General features: G+C 35.0%; 1 protein-coding gene across 1 annotated transcript; it reads left to right on the top strand.

The window, feature by feature from the left end:
- Positions 1 to 47: 47 nt before the first annotated feature.
- LOC311165007 (DNA excision repair protein ERCC-6-like 2) lies at positions 48 to 17,811 on the top strand (the record flags this gene model as incomplete). The annotated part of the gene is given in 5 exon segments (XM_084224714.1): positions 48 to 1,315; positions 2,016 to 2,170; positions 15,104 to 15,291; positions 16,821 to 17,751; positions 17,755 to 17,811. Coding segments are annotated over 5 exon segments (2,292 nt in total). The 5' UTR covers positions 48 to 354.
- Positions 17,812 to 19,737: the final 1,926 nt, after the last annotated feature.

Consider the following 19,737-nt stretch of genomic DNA (forward strand, 5'->3'; position numbering starts at 1 on the left):
CATTATGAATTATTTTGCATTTTATAATACTATTTTGTGGGGTTTTTACTTGAGTAACAGTGAAAATCCACATTTTTTACACTGCTTTGGAATGGGGCATATTGTGTATACTATCAATGTTACGTAACTTTGCAGTTATTTTCTTCTTTTTTTTTTTTTTTTTAGTATGAACAACCAGACTGTCAAGAAGATGGAGATCCCCAAAGCATTCAGGCACAATTAAAAAGAGAAGAAACTGATTTTTGGGATGATCTGAGTGATGATGATATTCTGGAGAGTTCTGTGAAAAAATCTGACAGAAGGAAGCCATGCAATGAAAATAATTGTGTGGTAACAAAAGGACAGCTTTCCTTAATGCAGTGTGGATTCTCTAAGTTGTTGCAGAGAGAAATTGAGACTACCAAAGAAAGGGATCACAATTATGACTCTCATAATTCAATTTCTGATGATCACACTATAAGAAAAAATTTAAATAGCAAGCATGGTGGTTTTCAGAAATGTCAAACCAGTGTGTCTGTTTTGGAGCATGGGAAAGCTCTTCTGTCTCCAAATGGAAGTGATAAACAAGATATGCACACTACAGAGAGTCTTGGTTTATCAGGCTCTGAGGAGGAAGGCAACATAAAAAATGAGGATCGAAGCATTTTAAAGCAATGTGACATAGTCATGGAAACTGAAAGTAGTTCTGAAGCAGATGATGATGTCATCTTTCCTACCCAAGTTCAAGTATGCCAGCAACCAGTACTTACTAAAGAAATTGAAATACGTACATCAACATCTGAAAGTTGTGAAGAGTTAGCAAAAGAAAAAGCTGGGCTCGTATTTAAGGGAAACAGTAGACAATTTGGATTCCGCAGTACTGAGTCAAATTTCACCATGTCTTTTGAAGATGTCAAGAATGACATATGTTTGAAAGGAGCAAGTGACGTAAGTGATGAGTCTGATGATATTGAACTTCCTCATAGTTCTGAATCAAGAAATCTAGGAACTCAGAGTTTTCCTAAGTGGGAGAAATCTCTACCACAAGCAAAGAAGCTCTATAGAAAAGGAAAAGAAAGTGGTTCTCAGAATATAGATGAATTCTCATCCTCTGAAGATAACTTTCCAGTTGAGAAAATTCATGCCAGGAAGAAAAGCTATAGGAGTAAACAACGGAGCGGCAGAATTCAGTTTGGGTCTAAAGTGCTGTGTCCTAGTCAAGATACGTCTGTTGCACAAATGGAGTCCAGCAATTATGCTATGCATAGAACTTCTGCAAGTAAAACTGTATTTGTGCATCAAGAGAAAAGAATGGAATCAATGGACAAATATTTAGGTAACTATTAAGTTAATTTGTTCAATTTTCTTTCAACTAAATTAATAACATATATCTAATATACCATTGTCAGCAGATTTTAAGTTCTTGTTGCTGTACATTTTTTTTTGTTATAAGATGTAGTAAATGTTCTGCTCAGTTGTTATTCAGAAATATCTTTCTGTATTTTTCTCTCTTTTAGTCTTAATTTTTTGTCTTATGGGGTGACAGGCTGCTTTGTAATTCTTGGTTAAGCTCTGCCATCTCTTGAAATATGCTGAGATTGAAGATTTATTAAAAATTCACGAACTAAATATTTGAACTGTAAAATATTATGAGTCTTGACAGTCAAATAAAATGTACAGAACAAAAAGTGGTGTGGGAGTTTTAAAAACCATGTGTAAGACTTGATTCCTAAAGACTTAATTTTAACCACTGATGTTGCAGCCCTTAAGCCATAGATGCTTTGAAACATCTTTGTCCATCTGAAAATAACCTCACTGAATTTGAAGTAGTATTAAAGTCTCTGGTTAAATCCAAATAAGTCTAATGATTGTTGTTAATTTCATAGAACTGAGTAACTTGGTGCTGAGTGAAATTGTAACAAATTTTACAACTTCAGTGTAGTTTTTTTTTTAATTACAGTATCCTTCAGGGCAAATGTGTACCTTCAGAGTTTTGGAATAACCAACATCCTTATATTTTTCTCATAATGTATTAGATGGCGTTCAAGAAGTGGCATATATTCATTCAAATCAGAATGTGGTTGGATCCAGCAAGGCTGAAAATCACTTGAGCCGATGGGCGGTGCATGACGTATTTGAGTTGAAGCAGTTTTCTCAGCTCCCTGCTAATGTAGCTGTCTGTAGTGCCAAGGTAAAGAGATATTTTTGGAGATGTCATTTTAACTTTTCTTTATCCTCATTTTTCATCTTAAAAAGCTCTAAAAACTTGTTTTTCTGTTACTGGCCACCATGAATGATCAAAGACACTGAGGATGGGAGGAAGAGAATGCTCAGTTGGAAGTCTAATAAATTACTATGTTTTTTTGGGGTGGCTTTTACATTAGCCAGCTTTGAAAGAGCTGGGAATTAAACAGCACAGCACCTCTGTGGGATTTTTCTGTGGGAGCAATGTTAAGATTAAAGATAGGATTTTTGAAATCAAATTCTGTGCCATGTTTTTCTGATTTGAGCCTTGAAAAATCCAGTTGCCGCAGTACATTCTGGACATCCTCTAGCATAGGAATTTGAACATACATCAGTTTGCAGACTCTCTTGGGGAGGTGAGCATATGCAGTTGCTATAGTTAAGTCAAACTGTCTGTGTTTAATGTCTTAAACATAGAAGTAGAGTTTACTGAGAGTTCTTATTTGCAGCAATGGATATGTTTAATTTTTTGTTGGTTCTGTAGCTTGTTTAATTGATTTGGAATACACACAAATCTGGAATAAATTCAGGTACATCTTTAATATTTTTTATTCTTACTACATAATGTTTTTAATCTGTTCTGATTATCTGGGTATTTGGTTGTTTGCTTTGTAATAAACATTTGCAATTTCCTAGACTGATTTTTAAGATAAACCACAAGCACAGAACAAGTAATTGATGAATGTGTAGCTTAGTCTTTACTGACACGTTAGCTATCTTTACAGAAATTGTAGACATACGACTGTGTTGTGAACATCCGCAGTGGCTAGAGGAGTTTCTCCCAGTGCTGTTGTTGTACTATATTTAATTAATATAGTTGCCAAGAATTTTTATACTGGGAAGATCAAACCAGGCAAGCCAGTAAAAGTAAGGCCTTTTCAATTCTAACACATTTGCATTAGAATGTTCCTCATTAGCAGAAAAATTGGTCAGAAATGCTCAAGAGTACGTTAGGAAGGTACTTATTAATTGGCAATGGCTGACATTACTAAAACCAAATAAAAATGAAAGAAAACTTTGAAGAGAGTATTTTGACTAAATGTCTGTTGATCCACCCCTGTTCAAAACTAGTTTGTGGTGTTCATGTAACTTAGAGGTTATTATGTAGAGTTGTGTGATGGCTAGTATTGCAAATTAACTTACCTTGATTAACTTGTCAGTTTTTTTAAGGTATGCACTTTTTACTCAGAAGCAACAGTAGTATCACTTCTCTTGGAGATCTAAATAGGAAGAACATCAAAAATTACGGAGAAGGCTGCCTCTTTTTTCACTTCCTATTATTTATGTAAAGGCACTAATACGGAAATAAAATATAGATGACTGCCTATTCTTAGATATGGCATTTTGAGCTTTTTGTGGTCTGCTTAAAAGAGCTTGGTAGACAACATTGAAAGGTTCTCTACTTGGAATTTTGCTGCTACTGTTTTTCTTTCTTCATTACTCTGTATTTCCTTAGAAGACATTTTGTGAAAAAACATGGTCACTGTTGTGCTTCAGGCCATCAGGCTTTGCTGGTAATTTTTCACTTATTTTCCATCAAATGAAGGTAGGACATTCACTGTCTGAGCATCTACCTGTTTTATCATAAATAGCGCTACTTAATAAAAATGTTTTTTGGTGGATTAAAGTAGCATCATGTGTAATATTAAAAATACAGTGGAGTAATTTAAATTTCCATAATTCTTTTAAGTAAATAAAATTACGGTTTTGAATGTTGGAATGTTAATTGGAAACTGATAGTTTTGTCAGAAATTTTGAAATTCCTTATTAATGTAGATTTCAAGGGTCATTGGTCTAATAGTTTCTCTGAAACTGTTGTGTAGCTCTTTCTGTGAGTATCAATTATATTAGATTCTTAATTAGAAGCTTTTTTTACAGTGTTTAGGCTGAATCTTTATGTGATAGCATCATAAAGGCATCTGAATAATATTTGTGCTCTGATAATATTTATGTCCCTTCTTACCACAGCTAATCATATTGTTTTATTTCTAAGTAGAAGCAATCAAGAAAGGTTATTTTCATTTCACAGACAGGTCTGCTCAGGACCAAAAAGTATAGTGTCCTTTGTGCTCATTTGTGCCCCATGTGTTCATTTTACCTATGCCAACTCTGTCTTCCTGTTTTACAATTTCACTCAGTAAGCAGTCTGTAATAATACTTTCCTATTTTCTAATAAGACGTAATAAATTTCAAATGCATTTTCCAAGCAACAACTTATATCTCTGTGAAAGGGGTTCAAGAAGTTTGAAAAACTATAAGTACTCTGTTGAATTGGATGAGTTGTAGATTGGGAAATAAAAAATCCTACGAATCTTGGTGGAAGAGTGACATTCTATGCTTACATAGAAATCTGGAATGACAGGGATAAAAAGCAATATTATAATAAACTAAAGCAATTAATAAAGAAAATCCCTTTCAAGAACATTGACATGTTGACTTCTTGCTATTGACTAGCCATGTAATCGCATTTTGGATTCACTACTTCTTTTGAACTTTTAGAACCTAGGTTAATATCTTTAGTTTCAGTAGCCAATTTATGGAAACTATGTGAATATGAGTTACAGAAAAAATAAGTTGCTAGAAAGCACTATAAAACAACGTCTTCATCTTGGTTGTCTACCTGTAGTACCTAAAAGTATAATTTAGGTTTATTAGTGCTTCATTTATTGTTGAATCATGGAGACTAATGTGGTTGCTTAAGTTGTAGTAACTGTTTAAAGCTGTAGCAGGCTGCACAACCTGTGAGGTCTCTTTGAAAGTGAGAGAGGTTGCATGGGAAGAAGATCCTTGAGAGACAAGTTAGAAGGTATGGGAGACAGCAAGTCTTGTTCCTCAGAAAATTACTGAAGGTATGTAGAACATCCTAAGAGCATAAGTAACTAAAAAGTTTGTTTTTAAATTGGTTATAAAAAAAGTATAAGACTTGAACACCTTTTCTTACCTCACATCTTGGTGATGTTTTCTTTCCTTGAGTTTAGAAGGCCAGTATCAAATTAACACAGTTGGCACTAGTGTAGTTCTCAGTCAAGAGTCTCTTAACCTTTTAAACTGTAGGCTTCAATTAAGCTTATTTCTTATTCAGTAATATGTCTATTATCAGTCCATCCTTAATTTTACCTGGGCTAGTATTTGTACATGCTAGCTACCTTTTCTCTGAACAGGTAGAACATATTGTTTTAATCTGCTATTGCTCTGTACCTCTAAAGGCTTAAGGAAACAAAACTTTGATTCCTTTTATGAGAAATAGATCTTGCTCCTATTTTTTTTTTCTTCTTTCTTCCTTCTCCAGGTTCCATAGCAATCCTGGATTCAAGACTGCAGAGCCTTTTACACTTCTTTCCCCAGAGCTGATGGGGCGTGTAGTCATATTGTCTATATATGGTTTTTAAAGGAATTTTGCCAAGTGACTAGTTTAGCTAGAATGCTCACATTTATAGTACTGAGTGCTTGTTTGGTCTGAATTTCTATTAGTACTGGATGACTCTGAAAGACACAGTTTGGTAGTGGTAACCGGAATATAAAGTATGCTATCAAGAAAAAAAAACAAGACCTCATGATACCTCTCTCACAGCTTAGCAGCTGTGAAAGGTGAGATAAAATCCAGAGGTAATAAATGTAACAGTGTAAACGATGCATTAATTGTACACACAAGAGAATAAACCATAATTTGATTGAATATCATTAGTCAAAATAAATCCTGTCCAGCACCTGAATAAAAGAAAGTCTGTGTATGACAGTAGTACAGCAACATATGTGGAAAAGTATTTTATCGGGTGATCCATTGTGGAATGTGTTCCCTTTATCACAGAAGTCCGTGGGATTGTATAAAAACAGAAGAAGATGCTCTTGGTCTTAGGAGAGTTGAAGCAGTGTTCTCAGTGAAGAAAGACATTGTCAAGATGTTACAGAATGGATTTTCATAAATAGTCATCTACAGCAGTAGAGATTAATTTCTAGTTTATTTTGCAAGTTTGATGAGCTAAGTAAAGACTAAGATTAACTGGAGTTTTTTGACAGACATGGCATGATATGTCTTAAATGCAGAATGCTTAGAATTAGAATTAAAATAAAAATATTGTTATACTAATAGTTACTGTATTGAATGTAATTATCCTTTGTTTGAAGATTATCTGTATTCTGACCATGGCCCACCACTGTTAGTATTGCTGTGGATTTTAAGAAGAAAATACATAAGACCTATAGAGTATGACCCTTAAAGTTCATCTAGTTCAAACTCCGTGCAATCAGCAGGGACATCTTCAATTAGATCAGGTTGGTTAGAGCCATATCCAGCCTGACCAGCTGCAGTATTTTATGATCTTCACTGTCAAAAAGCCTTCTTCCTTATGCCTTATCTAGATCAAAACCAGGTCCTGCTAAAAAGTCTTTTTCCATCATTCTTACAGACCCCTGTTAAGTACTGAAGGGTCAAAGTAAGTTCTCTCCAGAGTCTTCTCTTCTCCGGGCTAAATAACTCTGAGTCTCTCAGCATTTCCTGATAGGAGAGGTGTTCCATGCCTCCACTGATATTTGTGACTTTTCTCTGCACTAAGAGGAGAGGGACAGAATCACCTGCCTTGACCTGTGGCCACACTTCTTTTGATGAAGCACAGAACAGTATGACAATCTTTCCTCAAAGAGTTGATGTTTCTGATAGTGCTGCTCATGCAGAAGGAACTGATGTGTCCATACTTGGAGGTGTTTAGAGCCTCAGTAATCAAAACAAAGCCGGGGATTTCTGTTAAATGCAAAAGTGTGGCAGACAGCTGTTTCTGAAGAAATTTTGGAGATATGGATTACCCTGTATTATAGGTTAATAATACATCTCATCTTCCTTTATAGTTATAAACTTTACTTGCATGTCCCAGAACCTAAGTGTCACAGAAAGTAGACTGGTGTGTCTCTGTGCAGTTCGAGATCTCGTGCTACTTATAATCTTTGCTAATAAGTCATGAGCGTTAAAGCGTGAGTTTTGTTTCTATTTGTGATGCCATGATGCAGGGAGAAGCACATTAGGCTATAGTAAACACCTTGAGGTAGAAAATGCATGTCATTCATTGTGGCACATGGCCACTCCAGTAAAGATTACTGAGAGCTGTTACATGACAACAAAACACACTTGATGTGCTGCTTCACTGAAGTTTATTCATAGAAAGAGTTTTCCAGTCTATTATATTCAAGTGTGAAGGAGGAAGATTGTATTGCAAGTTAATCTACTGGAATAAATAACTTGGGGTTTTTTGGGATTATTTTGTTCAGTTTAGCCTGATTTGATGACATTGAGCACTCTGTTCTTCACTTGAGTTGAAATTCAAGTCTTGTGCTAATAACCATTTTAAATATTGTGTTTTCATTAAACAAATTGAAGATTGCTGTCTATTATCACATCACTATATGTTAGGAACATAGATGAAATAACTATCTTGTGTAACCACAGAAAGAATCATGGAAAACAAAAGCTTAAAGCAAACATGTGAAAGGAACTTGTTGATTGTAAATGGTGGACTTGCAAGGGCAGACTGTAATTTTCAGAGCAGACCTACATTTACTTCAGCCTTTCAGAAAGAAAGAAAAGTCTTGAGTAATTAATGTGATACTTTGCTCAAAATTATTCTGACGTTAAGGAAAGAAAGGAACTGTTAACAAACTCTGTAAGGCCTTAGTAATCTACTAAGTATTTTTAGAGGTTTTATTTTCTTGGTGGGGTCCAGGTTCCAAAGCAACCTGATTTCAGTGCAGAAGCTTTTTATGTTCTTGGGTTTTTTGGTAACTTGCACTGAAACTTCTATTCATGAATTGTTTTCTTAGCTACCATAAGAAAGAGAAACCTCCCAGAGGGAAGATTTAAATATGTTCTTCTAATGTTTCTAGTCAATTCTGAATTAAATGACTGCATTTCCTAATTAATTTCCTAATTAATTTCTGTGTTAATTGGCAAAACCAGCTTATGTTAAATGTTTTGCGCAATATGGAAGTCTGGGATAAACTTTCTCTAGTTCTTATACAGCTGAATTTGTGTAGTATTTCTTCAGTAGGAATCCAGGGTGTGGAGGGGGTTGGCTGTGTGAGCATGGGGAAGTCTTTGGAGAAAGCTTGGAGGTTTCACAAAAAAGACAGAAGATGGGAACAGGACATACTAACTAATTTGGGAAACTAATATTGTCCCATGTTAGAGCAAGTTTGCACTTATTAATATATGGAAAAGTATTAGTCTTGTACTATACCTGTTGAATATGTGAAGTCTTTTTTTTCTGTCAACTGCATGTTTTCAACTTAAGTTTACTTAAAGTTTTACTGAAAAGAAACGTACAAAGACACCTATTCAATTGAGGATTAATCACTATGGCAACAGAAATGTGGTGACTGAAAAGGGGGAGGATGTATTCTCCCTTCAGCTTCCTGCCAGCTGTCATATTCAACCTCTGCAGCATGAATTCAGGCCAAAATATAGACTGTGACCAGCTCTAAGAAACTTTATCTGTATTTTTATAAATTTGTACAAGAATTGCACTATAAAGGAAGACTTAATCCCCTGAATTGGATGACAGACATTTGGCACTATTGCCAGTGTTTGACAGAGAAATAACGAGATGCTTTGTAGTAAAACCTGGATTAATGGTAAACCCCTCTTTATGTTATTGCAATGTGGTGTAAATGAGAAAACTAAGCATGCTGTCAGCCTAGGAAAAAACATGCCCTTTGTATCTCCAATGCAGATTTAAGTACTGTTGAGAATACTGTAAATACAAAAGTTGTGTCATTAAGAACTCTACTTTATTTTATTTGAATTACACTGACATTTTGTAGATTATTTAAACAAAGACTTTCTATCAGTTGTAGGAACTTTGATTGCCGTGTGTTTGCACAGCTTTCAGATTCAACAAGTTTAGATAGTTGTTTACAAAGAGTAGGCTTTTGGGAGATAACATGCCTTGGTCCTTGCTCTTCTAGGATGGGGAAATACTCAGCTTTAAAGTTATTGTTCCCAAATGATTGGCCTGTAATACTGCTTCATTGAGTTTACTGGTTCAGTTTGGAATGGAATTAACCATTTCACTATTTCAGTTTTGGTTGTATTTTTATAATGCAGTGACTTAATATGTGGCATTCTTTGAAGCTTGTAGTAGAGTTTTCATTATGATGTATGTGCATGGCCTTTGGTTTTGCTACTCTTTGACAGAAGGATGCGAGGGTGAAGGAATATGGCTGCAAGTCCACAGCTTCTGCTGGAATAAGCAATTGCTTTAAGCTTTGAATTCTGAGACAGGCTGAGTATCTCCTCTCATTCTCAACAGTAATCACTCTATTGATTCAAGGTCAGCTTTTTGGTGAAAGACAGTAGTATGTCTTATAGAAGTTACTTTAGGTAAAGGTTCAAAAACTTAAGATTGGTCCTAGTGAGAAATTCTTGCTCTGTTACCCAGTTGTAGAAGAAACAGACTCAAGTAAATGTGAAATAGAGAGGATGCAGTTGGTTCTCAATTTATGTAGTAGTCAGTTCTTCAGTACCAAGCAAAAGATTAGAGTTTATTGAATGTCCTTGTCTGAGTTTGTTTATTCAGTAAAGCTACATGTGATATACATGGGGAAATGACTATGTATTACTCTAAAATTTGTGTAATTACTCTAAAATTTTATCAGATTTAATTCTGCTGGGGTAGTTATCCTAAAGTATTCTAAAATGTTAAGGTAGGTTAGCTTAATTTGCTAAGACAATTAAGGTATTGACTGTTGACTATACATTATTTGTCATTCTCACTCTACAACCTTATTTTTTTAGAACAGCAAATGCATTCATTCAGAGACTGCTTTTCCATTAAAAAAGCTAAATTCAAAGGAAAAACTAAAGTCCATATCAAAAAGAATTCTGAAATATTGTAAGACTCAGGCTGATTTCAAACTGGAAATTATAACTCACCATAAGTCTCTCAAGTACAGTTTGTTCAGTAATCTGTTCTTGGCAATTAGAAAAGTAATTCTAGTTAATTTAAAATTCAGGTGAAAGTAGATTTTTTTTTTTGCAATTTGTATTTTTTGTCTTCACCATGTGGACCTCATTTTTAAAGAAGCTGCATGAAATTTATTACAATTTATCTTCCTTGACCTAGAGAATAATTTAGGAAGAAATTCTTGTGTGACCTGTACATGTACTAGATTGGCTTTAAAAGGTCCCTTCCAACTCAAATTACTTCATCAGTCTCTGTAGAAGAGAGAAGGAAACAAGACCAAGAATGGACAGTCAGGTATCAAACATTTCTTGGTACCTTGTTTATGTCCTGACAGCAGAGAAACGTTGATAAAATAAAAATAATATGTAGCAATAGCATATGCTCAAGAAAAGCTTATAGAAGGGTCATAATAATTAATATATACGATCAGAAAAATTGCCAGGGGGAAAAAACCCAATCCAACAAAAACCTCCAAACTAGACCAAAAAACCACAAGGAAAAACTGCAAAGGGGGGGAAGAAGATTAGTTGAAAAATTTAGAATTGTAGTTTGTGTAGATAAAGACAGTGGAATACAGTACCAAATCATCAAATTAATAGCAATCATCCAAAACCAAATTCAGCTCTCAATGTATTGGGAAAGTCATGTGTTTTCTCAAGTTTTGAGGGAAGTGGGAAAATATAAATTAAGATATGGCGTAATGGTTTGTTATTTGTTATAAGATGTATTTCAAGAGGTTAGTCATACTAAATTTACTGTTTCTTTCTTTTCTGTTTTTTGGGTGACTGCAAGGCAACTTGACATTTTAGAAGGCTATTGTTTATTATAGAAATGTAAATAATGAAACTATGCAATGATAAGTATCCTGGGTATCTGACAGCAGTGGTTTCATGCACACCTAAGGAGAAAAGTCTTATAACACTGGGGGCAAATCAGAGGGTTTATTGATGACTGGAAGTCAGTATCTGGCAAAATAGTTACTGCAGGGATACTTTGGGTAATGAGGTACTAAAAGAGAGGAAAGTACTTGAACATGGTGCAACTATGGCTGAAGAATAATTATGCAAAGATTTTCAGCTTCTGCCTCAGGCTTCTGAAGGATACTAATTATCCTCTAAGTCTGGTTTCTTAACAAATTGCCACAGACATTAGACAGTTCTACTTAATCTTACTCCCAGCTTCTGCCCACTTACTCTCCCATGCCTTTTCATCTTGCTGTATTTAAAAAAGTGAAACATTGATGTTCTTTGCCTTGCTTGAAGGGACTAAAGAAAATAATTTACTGGCTTAAAGTGTCCAGTCATCTCAGTCATGTCAGATGATGCATATACGTGGACTAGCATTCATTGCTCCAGAGTATAGAGCTGTCTCTTTATGTGTGTTACAAGAAGGACAGATACTGAAGTTTTGCACTGTCAAAGATAGAACAAAATTTTATTTGATAGGTGTATCTTGTTTTAAATAACTGCTGTAATTAGGCATCAGGAGACAGATTGCCATACAGAGCTAACAGGTCCAAGAGTTGTAGATTCAAGATGGAAACTTGAAGTAGGTATTACTGCTACATTGAAGCACTTAAATTTTTGCTTGATGCCTGTGTTCATTCTTCTTGGGGAGTGTTACCCTTACATGGATTCTGTGACACTTAATGTGCATATAGTCTAGCATTTTTGCTATGCTCTTGATTGCTGCATTAGGTAATACATATTTAAGAGGAATCAAAACTCATTATTGGTAAACAAAACTCAATATATGCTTTCAAGAGTAAGAGAATTACATAACAAAAGAAGAAGGGATCAAAACCATCATAGACTAAATGGAACATGAAAGGGGCTTTCTTTGAAATATTTTTCCATTGTAGTAAGAACCCCTGAGTTTTCTGAATACTTCAGAAACCATTTTCTGAACAGCCATGTAATCTTCTTTCCCATTGCAATATATAAAAATTGTCTTAAGTGTAGTAGATCAAGGGGGAATAGGAGAAGAGAACAAGGATAGGACAGGAAGGACTGACTACAGTTTTGTGGGTTTTCCGTAGTTCACAATAGCACTTCATAATTTCACTTAATTGTACTTTTATTAACGTTTTCTTTGCATTTAGTTAGATATTTCTGGAGTGTAAATTTTTCTCATTTCATTTTTTCAATTAAAAAACACTGCCTTCAATTAAAAAACATTGCTAAACCACTTGCATCGTCTTTTTCTTATATGTATGTCTTTGAAAGTAAATAAAGTTTGCATTTCTTTTGAACTTGCTGTGAAGGCTTTCTTGACATAATGGAAGTGGACAAAGTTTAATAAAGTAGTAAAAATACTGCATTCAGTAATTAAATCAAAATTTTTTATCTTTGATGTCAATGTAATTATTTTGCTGTATCTCGTGCCCCTCCCCCCCATGTTTGGGAAAACAGGAATGTTTAATGGTGTAGCAGGTATAATTCAATATAGACAAATATAATTTGTCAGATGACAAAAAATATAAGTGAAATTTTAAGTGAAATTTTCCACTTTGATCCATAGAAATTTTATAAGATGCACTGCAAAGGCATATTTGTTTAATGCATTATATATTTAGTAAAGATTTCCCTGATTGCTGTCATTTCTCTCTGTCAAGATTCTTTCAACATACAGCATACAGAAGGATTTTGCTTTCCTTTATTATTCCATCGTACAATATCCAAATATGACATGTTGAATGTCATCCAGTGTGTGACATTCAGTAGTACAAACAGATTAAATGTGCTAGTGTCTGTAGCGGAACAAGAGTCAGAGGCTTCTAGCAGCATCAAGTTGTCTTGATTTCAGTCTTTGAAGAGAGATTGTGAGATTGGCTTATGCGTGTGATAAGTGTGATAATTTGTGTGAACATGGCCAGCACTATACACGGCATTCCATGTAGAAGCGAGGAGCGTGGACACAGTAATCTGTCAGTGAAAGGGTTTGAGGAACAGAAAAATACAGAAAGCTGTTGGAAATAAATTTTCATTATGAGATCAGTGATTCAGAGGGCAAATATTGAAAGATAATTGAAAATATACTGGTCATGAGATGAATGAATTTAGAATTCAAATTCAAAAGAAAGCAAAATGGTGTAGAATATTGACAGTAGTGAAATATTGACTGAAGTTTTCACTTTTTGATAGTAATGCTAATAGAAAGAATATTTTAATCTCATTTTTCAAATCTCACTTATACACAGACCTTGTCACACATTGTGTCATTCAGAGTAATAAACATCAGATTTGTCCTTTAACAAACAGGGAGACACCTAAAAACACTAAGTGTTTTAGGTTTATTTTAAAAATTGTTTATTTTTTTAAAAAAATAAGTTCCTGGATTTAGGAGCTGGGTGTTGGGCTTTCTAAAACGTTTGCCTGTTCAGTGGAGTCAGTTGTTGTGTTTCAGCCTTACTGGGTATCATGTAACCAATTGCCTGTGCTCTGGGGAGCTGGGAGGTTTTTTCAGGAGTAACTTACAATGGCTGCAGACTTTCACTGGAATTTGCTCCTGCAATTCTTCCAATGACTTTTTTTACAGTAACTATTTCTGCCATGAGTTAAAAAACCCCATCTTTAAGAAACTTATTTAAGTAGAAGAAGACATGCTCTTTGTATGTATTTGGTGGTATTTTGATGTTGTGCTTTTGGGTGGTGCAGTGTACCTAAAATTTTATGCTTTCAGAACTCAATATTGCCTTTTGTGCATTTATATGCAATTAATAATACTTCTAACATTAAATGTGGTTCTTTGCAAAGACAAGCAATTTTATGACTTTCAGTGTGTTTACAACATTTGGCTTTTTTCCCAAAGATATTAAAAATCTTCTGTGTTTGAACAGATGTGTAAACCAAAGTATTACTGCCTTATGTACTTTGGTCTAGTTTAATGAGAGGTAGACCGATGCACATTTATGGGGGTTTAACATAACTTTAAGACAGGCATTTACATGGTTTGCCTTGTTGTCTATTCAATTATGCCTTCTGGAATTAAATTACACAGCCCTGATTTCCTAGCAGAGTGAAAAATAGTCTGTCTTATCATAGTGAGATCAGAATACTGTAAGTATTTTTCATGCAAAAACTCCATAAAAATAAATATTTTTTGAAAATAGTTTTGAAAATACATTTTCCAAGTTAAAAAGTTAACAAATGTATACAGAACCAGTAAGAGAACTGTAGAATATGTATTCTGTAGATAACATCTACTAATTTAGTCTTAATTTTGTTACTAGGATTATACTGTTACTGGGAGAATAGGGTTTTTATCTTAATTGTGATGGGGTTTCAGTGTTGTGTAGAGTAACATAATGGTGAAGTAAAATTTTGGTCTTTGGAGCTGTACACATATCTTAGAGTGAAAATTTATACCTGTAGGTTCTGTAATATTAACATCTCTCTCTGTGTGCTAGTTTGAGGTTACTTACCAAAGTAGTGGAGTGAGAACACGTTGAAATCCTAAAGCTCAAGAACATTGTGAACAGCCCGTGAAAATAAAGGAAATGGATCAAGTAGAAAAACATTGGGGAAAAACAGTGTAGATATGAAACCAGATTTTGAAAAGCAGATGACAAGGTGTGAATGCAATTTGTGATTTAATCTCTAAAGCAGTGTTTGTGGGGAGACTGAGGATATCACTAAGCAGCCATGTTTTGGCAAAGGGGAAATTTTGGTGAGAATTTGTGAGAATTTCAGAAAAATTACTCAAGTTTAAATAGATCATATTTTTGTGCGAGATGTCAGAGAACCAGGACTTCCCTTCAATGTCCCTGGAATTTTGCGACTGAGCAGGGAGTCTGCATTTCAGCTCTAAATCCCAATCCTAGTGTTCAGTCTAGTAATGCTTGTTACAATGGACGGAATTGGGTGCAGTTGGGTGAAATGTTACATTAGAGGCACAGTTGTTCTAATGACTTCAAATTCTCCTTTTACTAGAAAAATTATGAAGTTCCAAGAGACAATACTTCAGAGAACAACGTTGTTAAGGAAAGGCAAGAAATGTTGAAGAACAGTAAGCAGCATCATCTGTATGTTACACATCCTGTGACCCAGAGAAGCAAAAAAGTGCATAGAATAGGTTCAACCACCTTCTTGATTGGAAGGACACCCAAAGGAATACGCAGGTGAGACTATTTTGGTGACTTGGAAGTAAAATTTTAAGGTTGAAACAAACTTCTTTTTGAGTAGTTGCATTTGTCTTTGTTTCAACCCTGCTCAGGCCATACTGTTATTTTCTATGGCAAGAGGGGACTTAGTGGGAAACTTCAACTCACACTACTCTGTAGTACTGTAATTGATTAATAAAATTAATTGAATCCACAAATTATTTGAACGTGTTGATTCAATGGTCATATATTACCTAGCTCTGTAGATGTCATCACCATGAGTGTTCATATTATGTGCGTCATGGGCTACTACAAAACAGTTTTTAAACTGTATAGAAAGGAGCCATTTTATAATGTTCGCTTCTGACTGCCTACTGATTTTGCCCAGATCTCATCACTTGAATTGAATGGCTGTTAAAAAAAATGGCTTCATGTTTCTTTTCTAGCATGAGGCTCAGTATTTTTCTATATCTCTTTTAATGCTTTTCCCCCCTCTGTTATTTTTGGAGGGATAATGATTTTTTGTTTTCTTGGTTTCTGTTTTCCCAAATGATCACTGTTATTAGTTTGAATATTAATTTCCCTTGTTACATAGATAGAAATTCAATAAAAATAGCCTGGTGGTTTGTGGAACTAGAAAGTGGAAAGCTGCAGCTAGCTAAGCAAACCGACAGAACAGGTATTTGGTAAATATTTTCAATTTGCCTTGAGACAAGTAAATTACTATATGAAAGTTGGTATCTATATGATGCCTGTAAGCATTCAGAAACTGTCATATTCATTGGCTTGCTTCAGTTATCCATACTGTTACTGTCAAAGTGCCAATAATTGTCAGGTTTTTTACTATTATAATTATAAAATTATAAATATTTATTATGCAGGTAAAGGAGAACCCTTCATTCTAAAAATGTTCAAAATTGTAATTAGTTATGAAAAATCTATTGAGGTAAATTTTCAAAGGTGGTGAAGTGACTAAGGCTGTTATTCCAAGATCCTAAAGCCATATCTAGCAAAAAGCTAAAAGAATTCACTCTTGAGCATTGAGCAGGTTATTTGTTAGCACCTGGCATGCAATTAGACTTTGTAGTACGTATGGATATGCCATGGAGTGAATAAGGATTATTACGTGCCTCAGTTTGTTGTAATTGTAGGGCAAAGTGGGAAGCTGTCTGCAGTCACCACACTCAAGTGATTGGAGCTACCCAGTCAAGTGGTATTTGAGGCAAACAGGGTTAAATCTTGCTGCCTTTTGGAGCCCTCATAACAGGGAAGGTGACATGTTTAATATCTTTTCTCCAACATGGGATTGTTGATCACTCAACTAGACTGATCTATTTTAATTAGAGGTTGGCTTTTTAGCGGAAACAAATATTCCATAATTCATTGGGTAGGATGATGTGGACAATGTCTCCTGTGCATGCATTCATCCAATTTTCGTTTAGCAAGTCTTTTTTAAAAGGACTTGAAACAACTATTTCCTCCCCATTTCCCTCACCCCCTTGTTAAGGGTGTCAGCATAACACATTTTTCCTTCTTGATAATTACAGGAGACAATTTGAAGAAATGGTATCTTACTTTAATATGGGATCAGTGAAGGACCTTGCAGAACACATTGCAAAAGCTACATCAGAAACCAGGCAGAAAATGTTGAAGGAATTCTATGTTTCCAGGCATCCAGAGATGGAGTCTTTCTTCTCACTTGAAATACCAGCAGAAGCTCCACCTAACTGTGAGGAAAGTGAACTGGGTACAGCACGCTTCAGAAAAAGAAAATCCACTGTTAATTTTGGAAGATCTGAGTCTAGATCTTCATCAGCTAAAGGACTACTTCTGAGTGGAACTACAGAAAAACAGACCCAGGAGGGCCATAAAGGAGAAGCAGAACAGCTTCACAAGGACTCCTACTTGCAAGATATGTTTGTTGATGCGAAATATAAACAATTACCCACTATTGCTACTCAACATATCCAAAGAAGAAACAGTCAGGCATTCAAGGATTTTATGGCATCTGACTCATTAAGCAGTAAATCAGAAATAATTGAGGTGCTGCCTGTAAAAAGTTGTGAAGGACAGCAAGACTCAGAAGAAACGCAGCTGCCAAAGGAAAGATCCGTGTCTCAGTCAGAAAACAGAGAGAGAAAAGCTCAGATTTGCAAGAAAAATTCTTTTGTGGACTTACTTGGAGATACCTCTATTCTTGATGAAATCTTCAGACATGATGGAAATGGGTCTACAGGATCACCAAGGGCATGCTCTTCAGGACAAGCAGTAAAATCAAAGGGGAGACCAAAAGATTTCTGGGATATGCTGAATGAACAGAATGAGGACAGCCTCAGAAAGCTCACAGATATAGCAGTCATAGAGAAGCTTTGTGAAAGAGCTCCTCATTCCATAATGACAGAAGAGAGAGCAGTGTGTGAAAGTTCTCTTTGGAAAAGAAATGAAACTTTTTTGTGGAAAAAATATAATGCAGATGATTGAGATGAGCCATCCACTGCTAAATCTTGTAGTGTAGTAAAATGGAAGTTTTCTATGTAAGTTACACTATAACTATTTTATTTGAACTTTGACTGCGTAATGCCACAAAATATGGTAATTCTCTGAAATTAAAGGTTAAATGATGAATTCATATTTATAGTGATACAGAATTACGTTTTACAAGTAATATTTACAAGTGAATATGTATGCAATTACATATGCAGTGTATAGTACATATGTGCGTAGTTGTGCATATGTACTGTATGTTGTAACCTATGATATATAATGATTTTACATTAAAATTTTTTAGAATTTTCTGAGTGCATTCTACTTTCTTTAATTCTGATTATATTCCTCGGCTCAACAGAAGTACTAAGTAATTTTTTCCCTTTATGTGAATTCGGACATCAGCAGTCATCTCAACACAATTTAGAGATAACAGGATTTGACAATGATACTTGCATATATTTTCTGAGGTGCACTTCCTGAGACAGGAATGATGTCTTTATGTGTAGTAGCTTTTGATGGATTCCCATCTTCCATGATTTTGCTCAGTCCCTGAAGCTGTGGACTTCTGAAATCTTCACAGTATCCTATAAAAGTGAGTTTCTCGGCTTGGTTGATGTGAAGAACCACCAAGTTTTTTTATTTGATCTTTCTCATTAAATTACGTTAGGTGTCAAATTTCATCTCATGAAACTTTCATCTCCCTTTTTCTATGGACTTCTGTCATGTCTTTGTCAGGGAATATGCAGCACAGTATGTGTTGGAAATATGCAGTACAGTGTATATGTGATAAGGAATTTCAACATCTTGACAGGTTATCATCTTACATGTAGAATGCTGGATGTAAAAAAACTTCCAGATGAAAACTATGCTTCACAGATAGGAAGAGTGTAAGGTACTCAGTGTCATACCTCATTTGCCAAGTAGTCTGTCACATTTTTCTGTGCTATGGCACCATGTGAAGAGTACCTTGTAACACATCACTAGAAGAGACCAGGGCTTCATGTTGCTCTGGAAACCTTAACCCTAATTTTTGATTTTGGAGGCATTAGTATGCAGGTTTACATTCAGTATACTGTATAAATTGTTTTATGTGAAGGGTAAATGTTACAAAATTTTAAAACTCTGGACATTGAACCTGCACAGCAGCAGTCTGTGAATGGTGGTAGTTTTTGTGGTCTGGAAGACTGCCCACTGGAAAATAAGCTTAAATTTGATCTGGTGCAGCTTCTACTTTAGGTCATGGGAAGCTGTCGTAGACTATACTCTATCTCTGTCTCTGTGGTAACCATTGTGCACATATTATAAGTGGAAACCATCTGAAATCCTGATTGTGAAATCTGACTTAGCTACCTGAAACAGGGAGCTGTATATTTAACATAAATGTTAAGTAATAAAAGCTTTGGGTTTTACAGGTAATTAACATAAGTAAGATTAATGTTTTCCCTAACTTTTCTTACTATGAGTCTATGCTGCTACCACTTTGTTATACCAAATGGTATATTGGTCAGTTAGAACAGCTTTTCAAGAAGAAGTATGAACTAAGAAAGTAAAAGAGGAAGCTGTAAACTCTTACTCATTGGTACATTGGAATTATGTACAGCTAAAGGAAGTCAGCCTAAGGTAGGTAGTATCTACACCCTCATTGATGTTAATAAATATGAGATAAATTAAGGCCTTTTTTTGTGGCATCAGTATTGATTTTCTTTACAGGTTAGTGTTCTTATGCTTAGAGAGGCAAACTGCTTCTTAGGTAAGAAAGAGAAAGTTTGGTGGAATAAAAACTGTGGTCATCAAATACGTTAAGAAGGAGGAAGGGAATAACCCCTTTATGTCTACAGCAAAAAGAGGGGTTAAGTGACTTAAATTGCACCAAAGATAATTGAAGTTAGATAATAGAGAAAGAAACCCTGTAGGGATTTAATAGATTGTGTGGTGCTGGTATTTGACATAATCAAAAATAGGAGAGAAAAGTTGCAT

Source organism: Fringilla coelebs (genome assembly GCF_963513975.1).
Source record: "Fringilla coelebs genome assembly, chromosome: Z".
Lineage (NCBI taxonomy): Eukaryota > Metazoa > Chordata > Aves > Passeriformes > Fringillidae > Fringilla > Fringilla coelebs.